This window comes from Amyelois transitella, chromosome 6 (genome assembly GCF_032362555.1).
Source record: "Amyelois transitella isolate CPQ chromosome 6, ilAmyTran1.1, whole genome shotgun sequence".
In the NCBI taxonomy this organism is placed as follows: domain Eukaryota; kingdom Metazoa; phylum Arthropoda; class Insecta; order Lepidoptera; family Pyralidae; genus Amyelois; species Amyelois transitella.
In genome coordinates, this window is record NC_083509.1 from 1,948,297 (window position 1) to 1,974,209 (window position 25,913).

Consider the following 25,913-nt stretch of genomic DNA (forward strand, 5'->3'; position numbering starts at 1 on the left):
GAGGTAAGGGAATGGGAAGTGGGAAATTTATGTTAAAACTTGAAAAGAAAAGCGTATTTGTTTTGCTAGTCTTATGCTGTTATTTCGAGTAGAAATAATGAGAAAATCTTAAAAGTAACCAAATTTCGTTACAAGATGGAGCATATCAAACAATACGATTGGTAAGTTTCGCAACGATATTGTATGTTTTCTTTATTGTATTTATCACCTGCTTTTATGTTTTCTGTCACATATCTGCTTAGCCTAAAACGTGTTATCGTTAATCCAACCCAAATCAAACATTTGTTTCTGTATCACCTATAACCTGTTGAATAAAAGGTGCCGTGTTGTTCGCGGCACCAATACAGAAAAAAGGAATAGGACCACTGCATCTTTTCTTTCTTTCCCATGGATGTCGTAGAAGGCCACTAAGCAATAGGCTTATAACCTTGGAATTTTTTTTTAAGGCGATGGGCTGGCAGCCTGTCACTATTTAAATCTCAATTCTATTATTATAGACTGTTGGCTCTGTCTACCCTGCAAGGGATATAGACATGACTATATGTATGTATGTGATTAAGGTCTTTATAAAGCTAATAGTAAGTTTTCTATTCTATGATTGAAGGTGTTCATCCTTGCCTGACCGATGTTTTATCACAGAAGAGGATTTGGACAATTCTGTGACAGAGAGGATACTACGGAATAAGTTCCGTGACCCTACACTGTCTAGTGACTCTGAGGATGAGAGACCAAAGACTGTGTTTGACTGGGATCAGATTTTTAAGAGAAATACTCAGGTAGTTTTAGTCATTGTAGGTTTAAGAGCAACTGTAAATTTTATGAATAAAAAAACTATAATTCAATTCCTTGATGAATTGATCAAATAATTCATTACAAAATATTTACTGTCTTAATGTAAAAGAGGGAATATTTGTTTGTTTATAATTGGTTTAATTTACTAAATTTACAGAACCAATTCCAAAGATTGGTTCGCCATTTTCTTGGTCTAGTATAATCTATCTTTTCAACTACTTAATATATATTTTTCAATTTATAAATATCTAACAACTCTTTCGTTTTTAGCAAGAACATCAGTTCCGTATATTCGTGCCAGGACTCAGACCGGTGCCGCCATACCCCAAACTTTCAGCTTTGACGGCACATCAACAATACCAGTGTCTCAAAGTGCTATGTTCTGAGAACCCAACAATTTTGGACAAAGAGTTTGTGCCCAGACCAACGAAACAAGACCACAGGGTTTTTGAGGTTTGTTTCTAATAAAAGGTTTTGATCATCAACCTTTATTCTATACTAGCTTTTTCTATTTAATTTTATTTTTTTGAGGCCATTATAATTTGACATCAGTGGACTCTGTCGTAGTTCCATAGTATAGCTAAGAGTATAAAAATAATTTGCTTTAATCAGCATTTAAATGAAGTAATGCAGGGATACTTTAGTAATTCTCAATGATTACAAGAATTATAAGATATAGGTAATCTTAATTCCATCATGACGCTATACAAATGAACATGGCCTCTCAGTCTTTTCAAGACTGTTGGCCTGCAAGGTATATAGATATGACTGTATGTAGGTACATGTATGTATTACAGGAATTAAAAGTGAAATATGCCCAAGAACAAGAGGAATACAAAGAATGGGCAAGAACTCTGTGGACAAACGCCCACTGCTCAAGAGGATTGCGTCCCAAACCGACCGTTGAGACCGTGTACGAAGCGGAATTCAAAATGAAAGCCAATGAAATGCAGTCTTTTCCTAAAACATACAAAATGGCTGCGCAAATACCTTTGGAGGATGCAAATAATTTGTGCGAAATGATTTACCAGAAAGAATTGAAGAAAGTAAGTATTCACTTTGATGTAGATTTAGAACAAGCAGGCCATACCAAGAATAAATAAACTCGAGTGGCAAATTCATACTGTTTCCAGGAAGGTTTCTGGAAATTTTTCTTTCCTCTCTCTGACTACTCTCTCTCCTCATATAGATTGGGAACACAAAAACTTATTCCAATGTACCATCATTTAGTAGAAGAGACTACATCATGTTTACCATATTTTGTTTTCCTCTTTTTCAGGTGCACAGCACAGATTTGCCACAAATTGATTACCCGCTTTTAACACAGAAGTGTTCCATAATAAGACCTAGTCCAGTGCCGGAGCCTTGCAACAAACATCCCTCGCGGTTCATTCTTCCAAGTATGTACCTATATGATGTTTAATATCCTGCACTTGGTATAAGATCGCGTAAAAGCTTACTTATTTCCATGCAGTAGTGAAAAAACATAATGTGTGTGGTACACAGGTTGCTTCTTCAGGTGCAGATTGTAAAAGCCAATCCAAGGAAAGGGCTAATAAAACTTAGGTTTCTTTTAGGCTTTTAATTGATATAAAACCATTGAGGAAGATGTCATCTGCTATTTATAACATACATACAAATAATCGCGTCGACATCCTTTGCGGGGTAGACAGAGCCAACAGTCTTGAAAAGACTGAAAGGCCATACAACTGGTATGGCCCAACAATGGTATTTATTATTCAAATAGTGACAGGTTCCTAGCCCATCGCCTAAGAGAGGAATCCCAAGTTTATAAGTCTATGCCGGGAATCACACGGCTATTTATAAAGTTGGAATAATTGTTGTGCCGTGTGGTTCCCGGCACCAATACAAAAAATAATAGGACCACTCCATCTCTTTCCCATGGATGTCGTAAAAGGCGACTAAGGGATAGGCTTATAAAATTGGGATTCCTCTCTTAGGCGATGGGCTAGGAACCTGTCACTATTTGGATCTCAATTCCATCATCAAGCCGAGCAGCTGAACGTGGCCATTCAGTCTTTCGGGACTAGTGGCTCTGTCTACCCCGTAAGGGATATAGACGTGAGTATATGTATGTATGTATGAATAATTGTATACGCAGGGTAGACTGCAGCGGCGCGAAGTCACACTATATTTTGTTTATTAGTTGCCCATTACAACTCAGCAACAAAGATTTTATAAACAAATTATTGAATGATTCCAGGTGAGCAATCAGTGTCAACTCTACCGCTGACCGAAGTCCACAGGGAACTGTCCCAATTTGCGTTAGAATCCGGTGCTAAATTTGTGGCCAGCGAGGGCGCACTGAAATGTTTGATGGAGCTTGATAGAGCTTGGATGGTGCCTGTTTCTGTATGTGAAGCTATTAGCGCCGGTAAGACTTACTAAATATTATCTTGTCATGTCTTGTCCTGTCATGTCTTGTCTTGTCATGTCTTGTCTTGTCTTGTCATTTCTTGTCTTGTCCTGTCCTGTACTGTCTTTGTAGTATCTTACTACATGCATACAAATAGTAACGTCTATATCCCTTGGGGGGTAGACATAGCCGACAGTCTTGAAAAGACTGAAAGGCCACGTTCGGCTGTATGCAGCTTTATGATAAAATTAAGGTTCAATTAGTGATTAATAAAACTCTGTTGAAAAGAAGGTTTGTATGTACGCATACTGTTGACTTGTATCTGAGTAAATATCATCTTTACTAATAGTATAAAGCTGAAGAGTTTGTTTGTTTGAACGCGCTAATCTCAGGAACTACCTACTGGTTCGAATTGAAAAATTCATTTTGCGTCGAATAGACCATTTATCGAGGAAGGCTTTAGGCTACATAACATCACACTGCAACTATAAGGAGCAAAGAAATAATGGAAAATGAACAAAAAATTTTCCATTATTTCTTCAATGATGCCCAAAATAACTATTCCACGCGGACGAAGTTGCGGGCACAGCTAGTGATTAATAACACAAAAAGTTTGTATCTCGTTAAACAACTTACTTCGAGACTAATCTAAGTCTGTGTAATTTGTCCCTATGTACATATATATACTTATTTATTGATTTCAATGTAATCTTGCCGTGTGGCCGTGTGGTTCCCGGCACCAATACAAGAAAGAATAGGACCACTCCATCTCTTTCCCGTGGATGTCGTAAAAGGCGACTAAGGGATAGGCTTACAAACTTGGGATTCTATTTTAGGCGATGGGCTAGCAACCTGTCACTAGTTGAATCTCAATTCTATCGTTAAGCCAAATAGCTGAATGTGGCCATTCAGTCTTTTCAATACTTTTGGCTCTGTCTACCCCGCAAGGGATATAGACGTGACCATATGTATGTATGTAATCTTCTTATACAGATGGTGATAAAAACAATGTGGTAGTACTCGGAAGTGAATTCTCAGTACATCGCGAGCCGGCCATGGTGCGGACGTATAAGGCATTCAAGCATCTCCTGGAGTTCTCGCTTATACCGTAAGTTGTAATACAGCACGGCCGTGTGGTTCCCGGCACAAATATAAAGAAGAATAGGATTACTCCATCTTTTTCCCCATGAATGTCGTAAAAGGCGAATAAGGGATAGGCATATAAATTTGAGATTCTTCATTTAGGTGATGGGTTAGTAACTTGTTACTATTTGAATCTCAATTTCATTATTAAGCCAAACAGCTGAATGTTGCCTTTCAGTTTTTCAAAACTGTTGGCTCTGTCTGCCCCGCAAGGGATATTGACGTGTAAAATGTGAAAAAATCTGTAACATGTCTTTACCTTGGTTTTAACTACAATTTTCAACTATGTTCTCATGTCAAGTCCTACGGAACGATTGAAGTTGGAAGAGAAACGGCAAAAACAAGCTAAGAAAAGCAAAAAATCTGCAAATAAAAAAGAGAAAGCAGACAGAACTTCTGTAAGAACCAGATCGAATAGCAACAAAATGTCGATCAGTAGTGATGAGGATGAAGATCACTTGTTTATCGATATTGCCGGTAAGTCACCATTTTACTTACAAGTTTATAAAAGAACGAGCTTTTGCGCGGAGCTTTTTCAGAATAAAATGGCCTACTCTATGTTATTCGTTAAAGCTTAAGGTCTATTCTATCTGTGTACCAAATTTCATCAAAATCGGTTCAGTAGTTTTGGAGTTTATTCGTTACAAGTATACAATGCTTGTCTCTTTATCTAAAGCTTGGATAAAAAACATTTAGAAGGAACTAAACACATGATTATCATTAAGCCAACTCATTAAACTGAACTTGCGCTTTGAGATTAAAGTTGATCCATACTTATGAATGTGAAAGTGTAATTGTTTGACTGTATTTCACGTCAAAACTGATGAGAAGAACAAAGGGTACTTTTTAAAGCTATTCAATATAATTTTGTTTCAGGCAATGATCAAGAAAATATTGCATCATCAGAAATGGAACAAACAGACATACAGCCGGACAATTTGGATTTAAGTTACACATCTGAACCAGAAAAAGACAATATTCACAGGGACAAGACTACAGATGAATTTGGAATCTATAATTGCACTTGTAAAGGTAAATTTAGCATAGTTCGTTTTGATGTTTCTGTCGTTTCTTTCGTTTTAATGTCTGGCATAATTTGTACAGTGTGTACATATTTTATTTTATCTTTATCATTATTTTATTTGACGTAATATTCTTATTGACATAATTAGTTCTACATTCATTCATGTTTTTTAATGTAGACAATGTGCATTCGTCCACGATTTAGATTTAAGAGATCTATATTTGTAAATTGACGTCCTATGAAAATGCTGCAGTGTAGTTTGTTACGCCGCTTCTTCTCCACATGCGCTTTGGAAGAGATAGTAGTTATAATTCGATTTAAGTGATGTGAAAGCGTCTTAAGTGATGTGACGTCAAAAAGTGATACCTTGTATCCAATTTAAAAAAAAAATCTATTCTATTCTGTTTGATATATTTTTGCTGAGTCAGTGAACTAAATGTTATAAAATTGCTATTCTGCATAGCGGAAGTTTTTAAACTATCTCATCTGTATTTGATAACTTTTATCCATAGTTAAATGGTTAACTATTTTCAGATACTGAATTTGAAATGCCTCCACCGCGCTCTTACAAGAAGTGGGTAGTTAGAAATAAGACAATAAACGACGAGCAGGCTATTATTGTGCATTGCTCACACAAAATACGCGTAAGTATTTTATAACTTCATAGTAAAAAAAAATATATTATATAAAGTTAAAGAGAAAGAGGCGTGATTTTATGTATGTATGTATAAAGCTAAGTCTCTTCCCGCGTCTGTCTGTATGTTTGTATGCTTACATACTTACATATAGTCAAGTCTATATACCTTGCGGATTAGACGGAGCCAACAGTCTTGAAAAAACTGAAAGGCCACGTTCAGCTGTATGGCTTTATGATGGAATTGAGATTCAAATAGTAACAGGTTGCAGTCCATCGCCTACAAGAGGAACCCCTAAGTACCAAGTAACCACTAAGTATTTATTAGTATAAAATGAAGTATCGTTCGTTTAGTATCTCATAACACAAGTCTCGATCTTACTCAGAGTCTAATTCAATCTGTTTAATTTGTCCCGTTATATATTTATTTGTTTATTTATATCGGGAATTAAATTGTTATGTGAAGTTGACGTTGTTGAAGAAAATGCTGCAGTGCAGTTTGTTACCGCTTCTTCTGCACTGACGCCTTGGAAGCGGCAGTAAAGTTGAAGTCAACCAATGTTGTGAAACCAAAAGATTTGACAATTATTAAGCGATATGAAGTGTCCTACAATTTAATGAATAAAAAATTTTGAATATTTCAGGGTCAAACCGGTGAACTAGTACTAGAACCAATACCAGAATACCAGTTGGAATTGGCGGGATGTCAGCAGTCGCCCGGGCGCATAGCTAGTTTAGCGCTCTCTTTAATACTGAGAAGAAACGCGTCTCTTTTGAACGGTAGGTCGTATAAGTTTTTTTTTTTTTTGGAATAGAACCACTACATATCTTTGGATGGTTGATTTGATTGATCATATGGATGTCGTAAAAGGCGACTAAGGGAAAGGCTAATAATCCTGCGATTAATTTTGGCGATAGACTGGCAACCTGTCACTATTTGTATCTGAATTCCGTCATGAAGCCATACAACTGAACGTGGCCTTCCAGTCTTTTCGAGACTGTTGACTCAGTCTATCCCGCAAGCAATATAGACGTGATTAAACGTATGAATGTAATATAACTAAAAAATATATATATTTGTAAATTTTACCGCCTAAAAAATAAATTTATTAAAAAAAATAATGCCTACTTCAAAAAAGGAGGATATCAATTGGAGTGTGTCCTCTTTTCTTTTTTTTCATACAAAATTTATTATTTCATTTCCCAGTGCGCATAGACAGCATAGCGGGCGACATAGTGACCATAGAGAACGTGTTCCCCGAGGAGTTCCACAGGAGGAACAAAACCGCGACCGGTCTAGTGTGCAACAGGATACACAGCACTCTGAACCAGTTGGAGGGGCTCGTGCCGGGGCATTACGTGTTGCGACATGACGTAAGAATAGAATAGAATATTTTTAAGCCATATTTGTACAGTCAGCGGCAGAGAAACTTGAACATGCCTCATTGTTCATGTTACCGCTTCTTCTGCACTGACGCCTTGGAAGCGGCAGTATCTAAACTTAGTTTTTAAGTAATTTATTTGACGTCAACCAATGTTGTTAAACCATACGACAATTATTAAGCGATATAATAGTATCCTATAATAATGAATAAAAATTTTGAATTTTTTTGAATTTTGAACTTTCTTCTTGTACATCCCCACATCTCTGGGTAGGAGCCCGGGGTGTGACTGATGGACTGTTTGACCTGGATTCTATCATTTAGCCAAATAGCTGAACGTGGCCATTCAGTCTTTTCAAGTCTGTGGGCTCTGTCTAACCCGCACGGATATATACCCGCATATGTTATATGTTATGACCTGGATTGGGTGATTCAGGTTTTTACACGAAGCGACTACCGTTTGACCTTTGCAACCTTTGCAGGGAACCTTTATAGGAATCATGGTTACACTGAATGTGCAGATTTGCCTCAAGATGTTTTCCCTCACCGTAGGAGTATCGGTTAGCACTCAAACTAATGTACATATAACTCAAAATGTCATTGGTACATGGCCGAGGTTGGGTATGAACCTATTTTTTAGCTGGGCACCTTAACCGTTTATGTGTAATATTAATATAAACAGTGCTCTGCTGAGCAAAAAATTCTGAATGATAAAATTACTTTGCACACCCTTTGGATATTTTCTATCTCGTTCTAAATAATTCTAAAGTAAAATTCAAATGGCCATTAAAAAAGGGCAGATTTTATTTATTATCTATTGTTTGTTTATTTGTAATAGCTTTATTGCACAGAAATTTACAGTGTTACAAGAAATAGTACATAATAATAAAATAAATAGACCACTTGCAATGGCGGACTTGTCCCATGAAAGGATCTCTTACAGTCATACGGCAAACAATAAAGGAACTAAATAATTTAGTAATAAAAAAGCGGCTAGTCACTGTGTTGTAATTAAATTCATGATTTTATTTAGTGTTACCAATTTTGCGTTTTAAAAAAAAATATGTTAATAACTATTGTTTTCAAGGCTTCACACGGCACAAACGCGCTTCTATACGCGCCTTCGACTCCCGAAACTGCTCAGTTGACGTTGGACTTCAACTGTAACCAACTCGCGGACAACGACGAAGCGAAATGTATCAAGACTCCGCCAGTTTTAGCCCCAGTATTGCTACCTTATCACAAGTGAGTCGTAAAAGTATATATTAAATTAAATATATTAAATTCTCGTGTCACAATGTTCGTTCCCGTATCTACTCCTTCGAAACGGCTTAACCGATTCTCATGAAATTTTGTGTCGCATATTGAGTAGGTCTGTGAATCGGCCAACATCTATTTTTCATACCCCTTAGTGATAAGGGTTGTCCACGCTCAACATTTTTTTTTTAACTAGAAATTACTTAAAAATTATTTATATGGTAAAACAAGGTTTGCCGGGACAGCTAGATTTTATATAAAAGTGCAATGGTATTAATGGGCTAAAATTAATCTCACATAAAAGGGAAATTGAATCGACATCCAAAGAAGTAAGGTCCAATCTTGAAAGCTCAGTTGGTATTATAAGGTTTAAGATCTACTAGCGACCCGCCCCGGCTTCGCACGGGTGCAAAATTCGGAAAAAATCAATATACTGATAATAACAGTATTTCTCCATTATTTCATAGATGTTATTATACATAAAAACCTTCCTCTTGAATCACTCTACCTGTTACAAAAAACCGCATCAAATTCCGTTGCGTAATTTTAAAGATTTAAGCATACAGACAAACAGACTAAAATAGCGACTGTGACAAATGACAAGTAGAACCAACAATAAAATTTGACATATAGAAATATTGTGACGCTATTATATCTTTTTGTCGTAAGATATCGCAAGATCCTGCCTCTCGCCTTCACCCCTCACGAGACCCAACTGGCCAAGGAGCCCAAGAGACCAGTCACCAGGCAGAAGACACCACCGCAAGCCATACGGGTGAGACTTATATTATTATCGACTGCGCGCATTTAGCGCCAACTACGTACGATTACAGGTTTATCGCAACGAAAAGAGTTATGAATGTTGATGAAGCGAAAGAAGTATGCAGGAATCGTGGCAAGTGGAATGATGTAGCTAATACACTTGAGATTCTTCTTTTTGGGTGATTTAGGGCTAGCAACCTGTCACTATTTGATCAACTCAATACCATCATTAAGCCATACAGCTGAACGTGGCCTTTCTTCTTTTCGAGACTGTGTGCTCTGTCTACCCCGTTATGAATTAAGACGTGATTATGTATGTATTTTTAATCTCTTCGAATTTCGTCTATTCGCAAAGGAAGACGTAATTATGTTTTTTTTTTTGCTTTAAGTCGTTTGCATCAACTTGCCAGTTTATGGTCATTCCTCCAACTGTTAGTGATACTCGTTTGAAATGTGATAAAATTAATACAAATCTTCACCCCCTTCACTCACAAAATTTCACTCGATTGAAGTTCGTGAAGCGATCTTTGTTTTAGTATTAGACAATGACGTGATATTATGTATGTATGTAATCTTTTTTGATTGTGTAAATAACAAGATTTGATTAATTAGGTATATATATTTTAATTGCAATTTTAATAATACCAACTTTTTTCCCAGGAGTCTGAAATTATTCTCCGACGGTCGTTTAACCTTAGTTCAGTTCAACGACATAATTTTTAAACATCGAACGTTCAACCGACAGGACTTTCATCTTAAAAACTTCATTCACATTCATTTCAATTTCGTCCACAAAATTGACGGATACTTTTCTGTCGTTCGAATTTGAAAATCCTATCGCCCAATCTCCCGATGTCGAAAATTATGTTGTTGCAACTTTCGTAGGTCAAACGACCATATGGGAAAAGTTTCAGACTCTTTTAGTGACGTGAGTATGATATAGCGTTCGCAGCAAAATTAAAAAAAAAATTGAAAATGTGAACTGTGAAGCAACTTGCCAAACACTACAAAGACTTGTTTGAACATGATAAAGAAAATTTAATTTTTAACTGCTTGATGGTTCAAGTATGTATGTAGGCCAGGCATTTAAACTCTTAAATAATTTACAATTTTACCATTATACAAAAAAGTCAAGTTCGTGTTCTACTTTGATTTTAAAAGGAAACGTTTGACAAAAATGTTGCTGATAGCTGTCTGTGTTTGTTTTATTTATTTTTTTGTAAAATTTAAATCTTAGAAATTACTGAACCGATTGCACTACAAGCGGTAAAAACCACGGGTAAAGCATTGAGTTAAAAATATTAAACATAACAATTTAAAAATGTGTAACCCAAAAACTTCTGAATCGATTTTGCGGTTCAACCGTGGACAAAGCTACATTTTGTATATATTTTGTACAACATTAAACGTTGATGTTTATATCCAATTTTCGGTCGGGTTCGAACCCTTGACCCTGGCGTCACGAACTTGAGAAACTTGACATTACCAATAGTTTTCGACCATATCTCACGTAGCAGTGTGGTGTATCTTTGTTCAACTAGGATCGAGAGGCGTCCAGAGAAAGAAAGGTACGGCCGTGGGGATAGCCACGTTTTACAGGCATTAGTTCGAATCGAATTCGATTCGAATCGAGAACCATTGGTAACATTTTAATTTGGAGTCCAGTGATGTTCCGTAGAATTTGCTTTATTGAAAGGTGAATAATGATGGAAAAGTGAAATAATTCCACTTTAACACTGTACTTTTTATTTACACTAGTTAGAAAAAGGTGAAACGATAAAGGTCGTCAGAGTCCATTTTTCAAATTTTCTTTTTGTAATTAATTATTATTATAATTCCAAATTCCGTCTTTCCGTGGTTAAATTACAACATTACGAAATCCAACAAATTTTTGTTCCAAACATTTATATTTTTTTTTTGTCTGTGTGTGTGTGAATTCTAAGTTTTGCGCAATTTAATCTTGTGCAAACAATTACGTATATTTATTTCACTTTTCTAAAAATTTTAAAATAACTTGTCATTACGTATGTATGTAAGTAAGTTACTTCCATCGCATGTTGAACACTGTCGAATGTGTTCCACATTTTATGGAAAAAAGAAACCTTTTTATTCGGTTCAAATTGTTTTTTTTTTTTTTTTAATGGCGGTGGGGTATTTTTTCTATGATCCTGGACGTAGGCAGTTTCGTGTTCTTTTTTTTATTAAAAAATGTTACATTCACGATAAGGCGAAAATGAAGAAAAGTTTTAAAAATAAATGATCGATGGAAATCTTTAGTAAAAGGCATGAGAGATTTTGGATAAAATAAATTTATATTACGGAAATTTATATCTAATAATAATAATTTCATTACATACACTACAATAAATACGTTATTTACTTATGCTACACTTATATCACTAAACTGTACGCATAATTTTTAATTTTAGATGAGTATACGTTTTCTTTATCTTAATCGTGAGTGTATATATCAAAAACTATTGAACCGATTGTTTTTACATTTTATTACATTAGATAAGAATACAGTACGATTAGTGCATTACCTTTATTTATTGTGATATAGTTTTTAACTGTACTGTATATAGAAATCTAAATGAAATGCTCATACAAATTAAGTATACAATTAATGGAAAATTTAGCCAAGGGTTCTGAACTAGTTTATATAGTAATTACACTGAAAATGAATTTGAATTTAATTAGTTTACGGCTTTTAATATTATTTGACTTTCGAACGATAATTTTTCTCAGTACTTCAAAATATTTGCTAAAATAATCTGGTTCAGAATCCACCACTATTTATTAAATGTGTACCTAATTTGGAACGACTTTGTAGAATCTATATTTATCTTTGCAATATCTCTTACGAAAGATAATTCATGGCGAATGTCACATTTATTGTTTAATATAAGTTTGCAAGATATATTATATGTTAACGGAAATGTATAAAATCTAGGAATTGCATACAACTCCTAGGAAAAGTATACACTTCCGAAGCTATTTATGAAATGTATAAAATATTGTTTTAAAAATTATTTAATACATACATATCGTAGGAGATGTATACATTTCCTAGGAATTGTATATAATTCCTATATCGTATTAGGAAATGTATAAAAAGAAGGCTTTCTGTAATGAAACACCTTGTTTAAATGAGAATAATATTTTTAGGTTAGGTTAAGTTAGTTTTTTTTTTAAAGAAATAATAATTGCTTAAGAGTTAAACTCTGACGATATGATAGGCTTAACAACGATGCCCTTTTTTATGCTGCCGTATATCTAGCTGTAGTTTTTGCCGTGGAAACTTCTTCTATTAACTCTTTGTAACGTTCATCTTCGATATAAGCGGTGTTCTTAGCGTTTGTTAACATTCTGAATGATGCCCCTCGCCTACCCCCGCGTACCACCAAGGGATTTACATTTCCGATTGCTATTTAGGAAATGTATAGATTTCCTAGGAAATGTGACTAATATAATTTATTTCACACATTTCCGGGCTATTTTAGGAATTACATACAATTCTAGGAATTGTATACAACGACGGATTACATACATTTCCGTTAACATATAGAGGTTATAAAAAGAGTGGCCCAGCTATTTTTCTGGTTCTTCATAATATAGACGGTCGCCATTTTGTGCAAACTTATACTAGACTGCCTATAAGTTATGGTCAGGGTTTTATGATGGTGTTTTATGTAAAAACAACATACGTAAAAATACGTGATATATATTTATACACATAGTTAATGTTCTATGTTTTAAGAAGTTAAATGGCTTCCTGCAATTTAGAATTATAAACTCCGACCACAGCTTTGTAGTATTTATGAAGTAGATATTATTAACACAGGTATACCTTTCTACTGTAGACGTTTCCGTCCCGTTTCAAGGGCCGTCGACACAACATCACTTCTTATACCCTTGATGTGGTGGAATTTTCCATTTGTTCTCATTTCCTACATTGAAATTTTATTTGTCTCCAACTACCGTCATGTCATTACCACGGCCACTGTATCGGTGCCAAAACGTCAGCAATGGAAAGCAACGTGCATTATAAAAACCTGTCATACATTTTTTTTTATAAAGCTCTGCGAAAGTAGTAATAGCAATGAAGTCTAGTCATATCAAAGAACAGACCTATCTGATGTGCTTACAGCTTAATTACAGTTTAAATTAGACATCAATCAATATCATTTTTATTTATAAAAGGACCATTATATTTATATTTTACCAGGATTAAATAGTATGTATACCAGGACAATAGTTATACTCTTATTTATTTACTCTTTATACATTTTCTTACATAGATACAGAAATCTTATCACAGATCAAAATAACCTATGGATATCTAGAAAAACACTATTCCGCGATCTTATTGTAATTTGACATAAAAAATGCTTGCCAAAGGGCTAAAGGATATTACAAATTGAAATAAAAAAATATTTTGACGATAGTTTTCATTCCTATTGATTTAACGATTTCCTTTTGCGGGTATGATTTCGGATGACTGCATATTTTGCGTCGCATGAAGACACCATACCCGCAAAGAATGCAATAGCTAAAGTTAACCGTGCGCACGCGTTTCATACAAACGTACAGTACTACCCACCTATCTCGGCAACTTACCTACCGCCAAATCAAACGAATGCAAACTCATATGACGACCTTATTACGAGTACATTAAACTGTGTAGCGCCATTAGTTAATTTATATGGACTCATTAGAAGTAGGACATGCAACGCGGTATGTATTGATCGCGTTGTAGTTCCACTGATTGGCGCTATTGTGTGATTTTACCGATTGATACTGTTTTTATCAAATAGATTCCATAGTACGATTAGATTTTTTGTATCTCTAATGGTGTGCTGGCAAAACTTTTTGCAAGAAAGAAGCTTAGTAAATTTCAATACTGTTTATTAAACATATTGCAAATACTGTAATGCCTCTAAGCGCATCAGATGGATCTGTAAAAGTGTAACTATTTGATATTGTTAAAATCTATTTCCTTTTCAGTGGCCGAAGAAACGAAAGAAGAAGAACAAGAACTAATTTGCTATATGAATATGATTTTTGTTGCAGTAATAAATATTTATAAATATTATCCTTTGTTTTCATTGCCATATATTTTCATATCCGTTTTCACTGGTAAACCGCTGAACTGATTTTAATGTAATTTTGAATTAAAATTGTTTCAGACCAGAGGCCAAATATATTTTTTGTCAAACAAAGTAGCGGGTCCACTACCCGCCACTTTGTTTATTTAATCACACTTTTCACCGTTATGTTTATATCGATGAATAGTAGTATATTAACTACTAAGCGGCCTCGTCGAAGTAACCATCCAATTGCGTAGCGATCTGCAAAAAAGTCATGCACTAAATTCAGTATTTCTGTGAGTACAATGTACATATATCAAGTTACCCAAATTCAATGCAAACTAGCCTTTATTCACACGCCATAGATTTCTGTGCAAGGGAACTTGACATAGTACGGTTGACGGTTCTTGCAAAAAAATATTGACATAAAAAATTTTCATGGGTAAAATTTTGAAATAAACTAATTATTAATCTTCCATCCATTAATATACCATCTCTATCTGTTTTGTGCTGTTTTGTATGTTTTACTCTTATGGTGCAATAAAGAGTTTTATCTATATATGTATATACATAAAACTTTTTATATATAAGTATAAATAAATATAAATGCGTATGTTATTATAATATATATAAATATATATATGCGTATGTAAACGTGTACAAACCTGAACGGGACTATATTTGACATATTTATCCGGATTCTTAGAGAATGGCAGCGAGGCGTATTGTTCGTAGAAGGCGGTGTAGGGAGGCAGTATCGCCTGTTTATTGTCCCTTTTCAAAGCCTCTCTCAGTTCCGGATCGGGCACGCTGTAACCGCGTTGCACTTTAGTCGTCTCCTCCCATTCCCGGTTGAAAGACTGTGACAAACATTTTGGTTAATCAATATGGTTATATTGAACTAGCTCCCACCCGCGACTTTACTTATATAACCTTTACCAGGTTAGAGATCAAACTAATGTAAGAACATAACTTAGAAAGATCATTGAAACACGGCTACGGTAGAATTTGAACCCGTGCATCACACTTTTCATTCGGGTACATTAACCATTCGACCAACAACGCTCTACAGCCTGTTTCTACGTAAAGTATACATAAAAAATTAGTTGTAACTGTGCAAAATTTCTGTGCAACAAACAAACAAACAGACATTATTCATTCAAAACATACTCACAGCAAACTTTTCCTTTAGGATATGTCTGTCCTTGTCTTTCAATTTGCCCTGTAGCGGCTCGTCCAGTACAGTATGAGCGATCAGCTTGTTCCAACTGAAAATATTTAGAATATAATTCATACATACATATCGTCACGTCTATATCCCTTGCGGGATAGACAGAGCCAACAGACTTGAAAAGACTGAATGGCCACGTTCAGTTATTTGGCTTAATGATAGAATTGAGATTCAAATAGTGATAGGTTGCTAATCCAACGCCTTAAAAAAGAATCCCAAGTTTGTAAGCCTATCCCTTAGTCGCCTTTTACGATATCCATGGGAAAGAGACGGAGTGGTCCTATTCTTTTTTGTATTGGTGCCGGGAACCACACGGCACGGTTATTCACAGTCATATAATATTTTGTCTTACAAATTAACTGTATTTATGTGTTCTTTCGTTTGCACAATAAAGATATTACTAATTTACACATAATTTAAAAATAATAAATGTTTCCAACTTTCCTTTAGATACCTACACAAATTTTCCTCATGCCGAGTGATTTTCGGCACTTTAGAATAGAACCACTCCATATCTTTTCCTTGGATGTCGTAAAAGGCGACCAAGGGATATGCTTATAATCTTTGGATTCCTCTTGTAGGCGATGGGTTAGCAGCCCGTCACTATTTGAATCTCAATTCCATCATGAAGCCATACAGCTGAACGTGGCCTTTCAGACTTTTCGAGATTGTATGTATGTATGTATGTATGTAAACAAATTTTCATACATTCCTACTTATTTTCGTTTTAATTCCCCAAACATAATAACTTTTGATTACTGTTGGCTCTGTCTACCCCGCAAGGTATACAGACGTGACCATATGTATGTATATTCATGATGTAAGGTACAGTGAGCGTGTGTGTCTGAGAGTCGATAAGCCTATAATATATATATATAAGATAAGGTGGGTAAGGGAATCACTACACTCACCTTTGGAGATAAGCGTTCTTGTGCTCCTGTATCATGTTCCTGTATGTTGTCTCGCATTCGGGCTCGGCCAACATCAACACGTCTAATAGACCGCTACGCTGGAGACCCTGGTCATAATAAAATAATATTGTTTCAATTTATTTATTTGACGTCAACCAATGTTGTGAAACCAAACGTTTTGACAATTATTAAGCGATATGTAGCATCCTATAATAATGAATAAAAATTTTGAATTTGTATTTGAATTCTGATTCCATTTCAAATTTATTTCGCATTAAAACATGATAGAAAACGCGTAGTATAATATATTATCACATCTGGGATATAGACGTGATTATATGTATGTATGTTATCAGTTCTTGACAACTGATTTCGAAAATTTGGAATTGTAATAGCTTTTGTTTTCAATACCTGCAGTAAATACAGTGTGTTGTTGAGCAAAAATATAGCTTTAAGCGCGTCGGGATACTGCTCGCTTTTGGTGCGAAGCGCGAAGTTCAGTTGAGCCAGCACCTTACCTAAAATGTAAAAACCCACTTTTTAATTTCACAAAATCAAGAAGGAATTGGATAAGTTCGCCTTTTGACGCATGTAGGTATGTAGTACTAATTATAATACAATACAAATTATAAAAAATAACCATAATGTAGTTGAAACATACATTTATGAATATGTTGAGCAAAGACGGACTTATCGCTAAACAATCTCTTCCAGCCAACCAAAGGTTGGATGGGGTTAAATCCTGTAAATATCTAATTAGACTTCTTGAAATGAATCACGAATAAGCCTTTGCGCTTATTTTAGTCAATAAAGCTTTGAATTGAATCGTAAATTACCCAACTCACAATGTAAGGTTCAACGTAATAACGGAACGCTCTGACGGAGGTCAGATGGGAGTCGTTTCGTGAAAAACCTGACTCACCAAGTCAAGAGCTTACCCCGGGCTCCTCTCCAAAGCGGTGAGGATGCAACCAGGACTATAGCCAGGTAGAAGAAGAAAAATACTAACGCATATAAATGGCGAGTAACGCCGCATCTCGATCATTGTTGTGCGTTAGCTGCGACACAGCGCGGGAATACGCCGGCTCTGTCGCCAGGGCCGGACCTGCAATTATAATATAATCATACAATTTACTGACATTCGAAAAATAATAAAAAAGATAATAACAATTGGGGAAAACATCCGGCTCGAAGGACCAATGTGTAAATCACGAATCGAAATCCAACGTAGCGTACGAAACAGGCCTGATATTAATTGATTTGTTTCGCAACTAATGTTATAAATGCAAAAGTAAGTTTATTTGTTTGTTACCTCTTCACGCGTTATATATATATTATTCGCGCATTATAGCGCTTTAGCCGCCGGGTGAAGGAGAGACGAAGGGGAGGGGCAGTCAGCTGGTCGGGCCGCCCCACCTTACTGGACACGCGTACATGTATTTCCCAAATCTTGTAATTTTAGTCGATTTAATTTAATCGTTATAAAGCAAGTCCATCATTTATTTGTGTGTTCAATCCTGAACATATATAATTGTATGCGCCTGGCGGAAGATCTTGCCCGAATCATCTCCTCCCGCTACAGAACAAAACTAGTAAATAATATAGATAATTATGTTACCTATAGTGTGCACGTGCAGAGTGATAGCTTGGCAGTGCGCAAGCGCAGCCACCGCCAGCTGGTGCACGGTGCCGTCCACCGACACCGCCGCGCTGTCGTTACGGATACCCTCGATAAATTCTTCTAGGGAACGAAGGCACTGGGAGTATAATTAGAAAGAATGAAGTTACATATTGTAAATTTCACTTTAATCTCAAAAGACTAAATTTTTTCATCTGTTCATTGTGAAGACAGGTGTGTCTTGACTATACGTTTAATGAAAAAGATAGTCTTTTTTATAATGCGTGCTCACAGTGGGACCTGGCCAAATCATTACGTTTGGACAAAATAAAACTTTTGATTGACACCAAACTTGTTATTGTTTCGTCCAATCAATTTTCAAACATGAGAAAAAGGAAGACAATATCAAAGGACTACCTCAACAACTAGTTAAGAAAGGTTATTCAATATTTTTTTTTTATGGTTCAGGTTAAAAAAATAAATAAAAAGAATTAACAAATAATATGTACATATTATTAAATATATGTAGTATCGTTGAGTTAGTATCTCGTAACACAAGTCTCAAACTTACATCGAGGCTAACTCAACCTGTGCAATATGTCCCGTACCTATATATTCATTTATTAATTGATCTCGAAATAATCAATACTGGCTGGTGACATATGTCCCGTATATATTTATTATTTATTTACAATGGATAATGGAAACTGCGGTAAACAGTTACCACATCAACCAAAAAAAAAAAAAAAAAGAAAAAACAAACTCACGTTGGTCTGACACGCGGCGATGATGGCGGCGTAGGGCTGCGGCGAGGCGGGCGCCAGCGCGCGCTCCAGGTCGGGCTGCAGCCGCGCCAGCCGCGCCAGCAGCGCCCAGCACGGCGCCGCGCCCGCGCCGCCCCGCGCCGCGCCGCGCCGCGCCTTCACGCACGCGCGCTGCCACGTGGGAACATTCATTGAAGACATATCAACATTGATACAGGAACATGTCAATAGAGTAACACATCAACATTGATACAGGAACATGTCTATTATCTATTATTACACTCCTATTTTACTAACTCCTAATAAGTAATTTGAGGATATTTTAGGCACCACCAATATATAAATTTTCTCTACAACCTAGGTTATGTTATCTACTAAAAGGTAAATTTAATTTAGATTTTTAGTATCAGTGTGTACTTATTCATAATATTCATGTACTCTCTCTGAGGGGAGGCCTGGTGTCCTGTATGACAGGTTCCTTCGGATACCTAGTTCAGGCACCAGTTCTCCACAACAGACTTATGTATATTAGTTATGGTATAGTTAAGACACCAATTGTATTGTTGTGGAGAAAAAATAAAGTTCCTTTTTATTTTTATTTTTTATTTTAATATTGATAGAGGAGCAAATCAACATTGATACAGGAACACATCAACATTGATACATATTTACATATAATCACGTCTGTATCCTTTGCGGGGTAGACAGAGCTAACAGTCCTGAAATGATTGATAGGCCACAATCATCTGTTTTTTGGCTTTATGATAAAATAGAATAGGTTTATTTTCAAAATTGGATACAATAAAGTATCACTTATTGACGTCACATCACTTAAATCTAATTATAACTACTACTGCTTCCGCAGCGCATGTGAAGAAAAGACGGAACAAATTACACTGCAGCATTTTCATCGGACGTCAATTTACAAATATAGATCTCTTAAATTTTCATTTTTTCATTCATTGACGAACATATCAATATTGTTAGAGGAACATATCAACATTGATACATACATACATATAATCACGTATGTATCCTTTACGGGGTAGACAGGGCCAACAGTCCTGAAAAGACTGATAGGCCACGTTCAACTGTTGTTTGACTTTATGATACTCTATTAACCACTCCATATGTTTCGCATGGATGTCGTAAAAGGCAACTAATGGAATCGCTTATAAACTTGGGATTCATCATGCACTTAAGCGATGGTCTAGCAACCTGTCACTATTTAAATCTCAATTCCATCATTTATTCATACAGCTGAACATGGCTCTGTCTATTCCACAAGATATACAGACGTGGCTACATGTATATACTTATCTTATTCACCTCCACATCAGCGGCCAGTATTTGAAAGCAGTCCTTCATCACGTGCGATATGACAGCTGGTAACCGCTGCAACGGTACCAACCCCAACAGCTGTCTCTGGATGGAATCCATGGATGTCGTAAAAGGTGACTAAGGGGTTGGCATGTAAACTTGGCCTGTCACTATTTGAATCTCAATTTTATCATTAAGCCAAATAGCTGAACGTGGCTCATCAGTATTTTTAATACTGTTGGCTCTGTCTACCCCGCACGGGACATAGACGTGATTATATGTATCTATGTTTTATTATTTATTTACCTACCTCCACATCAGCGGCCAATATTTGAAAGCAGTCCTTCATCACGTGCGATATGACAGCTGGTAACCGCTGCAATGGTACCAACCCCAACAGCTGTCTCTGGATGGAATCCATGGATGTCGTAAAAGGCGACTAAGGGGTTGGCTTGTAAACTTGGCCTGTCACTATTTGAATCTCAATTTTATCATTAAGCCAAATAGCTGAACGTGGCTCATCAGTATTTTTAATACTGTTGGCTCTGTCTACCCCGCAAGGGATATACATGTGATTATATGTATCTATGTACGTTTGTTTTGAAGGCAACCTTCTTGGTATACGCCATAGCAACGGTTGCCATGATGTTGTTTGTTAGTGATATGTCAAAGATAATTTTTATTATATATCAAAGGTTCTTAAGATATACGTTGAATAAAATAGACATTTTAAACGGATTATTTTCTCCTCTTTTCACCTTTTATCTTCTTTATAAATAACTTTAATAACTATACTTCCTACAGTTTTATTATTTATTTACCTCCACATCAGCGGCAAGTATTTGAAAGCAATCCTTCAACACGTGCGATATGACAGCTGGTAACCGCTGCAACGGCACCAACCCCAACAGCTGTCTCTGGATGGAATCCATGGATGTCGTAAAAGGCGACTAAGGGGTTGGCTTGTAAACTTGGCCTGTCACTATTTGAATCTCAATTCTATCATTAAGCCAAACAGCTGAACGTGACCTCATCAGTATTTTTAATACTTTTGGCTCTGTCTATCCCGCAAGGGATATAATCATAAATCATAAAATCACGCCTCTTTCCCGGAGGGGTAGGCAGAGACTACCTTTTTCCACTTGCCACGATCTCTGCATACATCCTTCGCTTCATCCACCTTCATAACTCTCATCAGGCAAGCTCGGCGGTTTCGGGTACTTTTGACCTGACCCTTTACCAGGACGTCCTTAATTTGATCAAGATACGTACGTCTAGGTCTTCCCACTCCGACCTTTCCCTTTCGCAAGGGATATAGACGTGATTATATGTATCTATGTTTTATTATTTATTCACCTCCACATCAGCGGCTAATATTTGAAAGCAATCCGTGCGATATGACAGCTGGTAACCGTTGCAGCGGCACCAACCCCAACAGCTGTCTCTGGATGGAATCCATGGATGTCGTAAAAGGCGACTAAGGGGTAGGCTTGTAAACTCGGCATTCTTCTTTTAGGCGATGGTCTAGCAACCCGTCACTATTTGAATCTCAATTCTATCTAAAAGCCAAATAGCCGAACGTGGCCTATCAGTCTTTACAAGACTCTTGGCTCTGTCTACCCCGCAAGGGATATACATGTGATTATATGTATCTATGTACGTTTGTTTTGAAGGCAACCTTCTTGGTATACGCCATAGCAACGGTTGCCATGATGTTGTTTGTTAGTGATATGTCAAAGATATTTTTTTTTTATTTACCTCCACATCAGCGGCCAGTATTTGAAAGCAGTCCTTCATCACGTGCGATATGACAGCTGGTAACCGCTGCAACGGCACCAACCCCAACAGCTGTCTCTGGATGGAATCCATGGATGTCGTAAAAGGCGACTAAGGGGTTGGCTTGTAAACTTGGCCTGTCACTATTTGAATCTCAATTCTATCTTAAAGCCAAACAGCTGAACGTGGCTCATCAGTATTTTTAATACTGTTGGCTCTGTCTATCCCGCAAGGGATATAATCATAAATCATAAAATCACGCCTCTTTCCCGGAGGGGTAGGCAGAGACTACCTTTTTCCACTTGCCACGATCTCTGCATACATCCTTCGCTTCATCCACCTTCATAACTCTCATCAGGCAAGCTCGGCGGTTTCGGGTACTTTTGACCTGACCCTTTACCAGGACGTCCTTAATTTGATCAAGATACGTACGTCTAGGTCTTCCCACTCCGACCTTTCCCTTTCGCAAGGGATATAGACGTGATTATATGTATCTATGTTTTATTATTTATTCACCTCCACATCAGCGGCCAATATTTGAAAGCAGTCCTTCATCACGTGAGATATGACAGCTGGTAACCGCTGCAGCGGCACCAACCCCAACAGCTGTCTCTGCTCGTGTCTCGCCAGGCGGCACAGGGCGGCCGCCAGGGTGCCGGCGAGTTCCGCTTCGCATTCTTCCAATGCTTCGCCTTCATCGCTGTCTGGTGATGAAATCGAAATGGTCATATACAAACGGATCTATATATACAGGGTGACTTTTAATTCAACTGCATAAATTTAACTGTTAAGTGTACTCATCTAAAGGATATTTAAAAACGTTAAAAGAAAAATACATACATATGGTCACGTCTATATCCCTTGCGGGGTAGACAGAGCCAACAACAGTCTTGTAAAGACTGAATGGCCACGTTCATCTATTTGGCTTAATGATAGAATTGAGATTCAAATAGTGGACAGGTTGCTAGCCCATCGCCTTAAAAAGAATCCCAAGTTTGTAAGCCTATCCCTTAGTCGCCTTTTACGACATCCACGGGAAAGAGATGGAGTGGTCCTATTCTTTTTTGTATTGGTGCCGGGAACCGCACGGTTGTCTGGTGATGAAAATATAAATTATCATATCGTCACCGTACAAACAGTCATGACGTATGTAGCGATTCTATTGATTGAAGGTTGACTGCAAGAGATTGCATCAGCGATAAGTCCGCCTTTGTACCATCTCTGTCTGTTTTGTATGTTTTACTCTTATGGTGCAATAAAGAGTTATATATATATCTATACTAATATCTATGACTAGCGGCCCGCGCCGGCTTCGCACAGGTGGACATATTTTGAATAATCTACCTAAAAACTAATTTATTTCTAAACAAATTTATGCCTATGTCACTTTTGAAGGTCTATTCTATATCTGTGCCAAATTTTATCAAAATCGGACCAGTAGTTTTTGAGTTTATTCCACACAAACATACAAAAATACAAATCTTTCCTCTTTATTATTAGTGTGGATGTGGATAAAGCTGTAGAGTTTGTTTGTTTGTTTGAACGCGATAATCTCAGGAACTGAATTCGAATTGAAATTAATTCTTTTTGCGTCGAATAGACCATTTATCGAGGTAGGATTTAGGCTATATAATATCACGCTGCAACTATAAGGAGTAAAGAAATAATGGAAAATGTGAAAAAACGGGAAAAATTATTCGTCCTTGAGGGCTTCAATGATGCTATTCCACGCGGACGAAGTCGCAGGCACAGCTAGTCTACTATAAGGCTTTTCGTTGATTCCCAAAAGGTGACTAGATATATTAAGATAAAATCTCTTCAGAGGAATGATTGTTTCTCTCTCTTGATTACTCGTTATACGAAATACATATACATACTTATAGTCACGTCTATACACCTCGCGGGGTAGACATATGCAACAGTTTTGTTAAGACTGACATGCCAAGTTCAGCTGTTTGGCTTAATAATAGAATTGAGATTTAAATAGTGACAGGTTGCTAGCCCTTCGCCTAAAATAAAAACACGTTACTTCTGAAGGTTATGTCTGTCTCGGTGGCAAATATTATGAAAAATGGTCTAGTAGTTAGTAGCAACATCTCATCTCATGTCATGTAATGGTTATTTGAATCTCAATTCTATCATTAAGTCAAACAGCTGAACGTGGCCTATCAGTCTTTGCAATATGTACTGTTGGCTCTGTCTACCCCGCAAAGGATATAGACGTGATTCTATGTATGTATGAACGTTATAATAGTGTGACTTACATAATTCGCTGACAGACCGACGAGGTCCAATAGCTAAACCAGTGGATTGCTCCAATGTCTGCGAGGCCTTCAGCATTATCTTGTTGGCGCGTTTTTCTAAACTGCAACATTCAGTAGATGAAACGTAAAAAGAGATTACAAACAATATATACAAACTCACTATAAAATAAGTTATAATAATCAGTTGGTATGGGAGTTAGGATTTAAGTTAATATAGGATTTGAAAAGATAAATATACTTATATACCTACCGGACAAATTACACTGATTGAGTTAGCCTCGAAGAAAGTTCGGGACTTGTGTTTCGAGATACTAACTCAACGATACTATATTTTATAATAAATACTTATATAGATAAACATCCAAGGCCCAGGCCAATCAAAGAAAGTTCTTTTCTCATCATGCCCTGACCGGGATTCGAACCCGGGACCTTCGATGTCACAGACAAGCGTACTACCGCTGCTCCACAGGATAAATTAATAGCAGGATAAATTTATACGCGCAGTCGGTGGAGAAGTAAATGGAAAATAATGGTGGCTAAAGAAAATGAAAGAAATGAATTGCACAGTATTGTGCCGTGTGGTTCCCGGCATAAATATTTAAAGGAATACGATCACTCCATCTCTTTCCCATGGATGTCGTAAAAGGCGACTGAGGGATAGGCTTATAAATTTGAGATTATTCATTTAGGCGCTGGGCTAGAAACCTATCGCTATTTGAATTTCAATTCTATCATTAAGCCAAACAGCTGAACGTGGTCTACCAGTCTCTTCAAGGCTGTTGGCTCTGTCTACCCCGCAAGGGATATAGACGTGACTATATGTACGTATGTAATTACAGTATTCAAGAGTCTAGGGACGAACGAACAACACAAACTTAGTCTATCTCTCTCAAAAAAGACATTTAAAAAATATACATATATATATACACACGGTCGAATTGTGATTTTTTTGAAGTTGGTTAAAAAGTACTCTTCCACCGACTTTTTCACCGGACGAAAGAGTTCCGGGCATTTATTTATTATGTATGTGACGACATCACTAATGTCACATAATAACTGTCAATCATTGTTATCGCGAAGAAATTGACGCGCTCAGCCAATAGCCGCGAAGCATCTAAATCGCGCAAACAAAGTTTTCGCATATTGGAGCATAAATACAACCTCCGACTTAACATCTACTGGCTTTTTCCCCGTAAGTAAGGGAAGAGCTTTTTTTATGGCGGTCGAGCCAAATCATCGCTCCCGCTACATACATGTACCTATATATGAAAACGGAATGGATGTCCGTTTGTTCCAGATGTAGAAATTTCATTTATTTATATTTTTCACACAGTGATCCTGAATCACTACAGATTTGCTGGGATTAATATTATTTTATTAGGAGATATAATGAAAAGAAGACTTACACTTTTTGAATTTTACTAGTCCTCCTGTTGGTACTGTCTGACCGATGAAGATTATTCTTAGCTCTCTGTAACAAGGCAAAAATTAAATATTAGAAATTAAGAAGTCACAGGATAGTAAATATCATTTTAATTATACAATTTTTCCACTTCTATGTAAAGGAT

General features: G+C 36.6%; 2 protein-coding genes across 3 annotated transcripts in view; one reads left to right on the top strand and one right to left on the bottom strand.

The window, feature by feature from the left end:
• On the top strand, nt 1-14,466 carry LOC106134580 (uncharacterized). Of its 2 annotated transcripts, XM_013334669.2 has the most exons (16): nt 1-161; nt 605-776; nt 1,063-1,245; nt 1,590-1,838; nt 2,072-2,192; nt 3,017-3,187; nt 4,163-4,277; nt 4,614-4,789; nt 5,189-5,344; nt 5,871-5,980; nt 6,615-6,750; nt 7,178-7,344; nt 8,440-8,597; nt 9,279-9,384; nt 10,913-10,939; nt 14,379-14,466. In XM_013334669.2, the coding sequence occupies exons 1-16, from the start codon at nt 136-138 to the stop codon at nt 14,412-14,414; spliced, it is 2,109 nt and encodes a 702-aa protein (XP_013190123.1). In that variant the 5' UTR covers nt 1-135; the 3' UTR covers nt 14,415-14,466. The 2 variants fall into 2 exon arrangements, with proteins under 2 accessions (XP_013190123.1, XP_013190124.1); XM_013334670.2 differs by lacking the exon at nt 10,913-10,939 and having other exon boundaries at nt 14,379-14,458.
• The window catches only part of LOC106134581 (exocyst complex component 7), a 19,637-nt gene continuing 3,762 nt past the window's right edge, over nt 10,039-25,913 (bottom strand). The window contains exons 6-16 of the mRNA XM_013334672.2: nt 25,752-25,816; nt 24,346-24,446; nt 22,598-22,785; nt 18,989-19,156; nt 18,222-18,360; nt 17,613-17,708; nt 17,015-17,121; nt 16,604-16,710; nt 15,636-15,729; nt 15,127-15,321; nt 10,039-14,722 (exon numbers count right to left, since the gene is read on the bottom strand). Coding sequence (XP_013190126.2) covers nt 14,681-14,722; nt 15,127-15,321; nt 15,636-15,729; nt 16,604-16,710; nt 17,015-17,121; nt 17,613-17,708; nt 18,222-18,360; nt 18,989-19,156; nt 22,598-22,785; nt 24,346-24,446; nt 25,752-25,816 — 1,302 coding nt within the window. The 3' untranslated portion in view covers nt 10,039-14,680. The remainder of the gene's footprint in view (nt 14,723-15,126; nt 15,322-15,635; nt 15,730-16,603; nt 16,711-17,014; nt 17,122-17,612; nt 17,709-18,221; nt 18,361-18,988; nt 19,157-22,597; nt 22,786-24,345; nt 24,447-25,751; nt 25,817-25,913) is intronic.

Bases quoted from the DNA above. Each gene is read 5' to 3' on its own strand.
- LOC106134580 (XM_013334669.2), top strand. From the start codon at position 136: ATGGAGCATATCAAACAATACGATTG. The intron at 4,278-4,613 runs GTAAGTTGTAAT...TCTCATGTCAAG, and splicing joins CTGGAGTTCTCGCTTATACC to TCCTACGGAACGATTGAAGT. The intron at 10,940-14,378 runs GTACGGCCGTGG...TTTCCTTTTCAG, and splicing joins AGGCGTCCAGAGAAAGAAAG to TGGCCGAAGAAACGAAAGAA.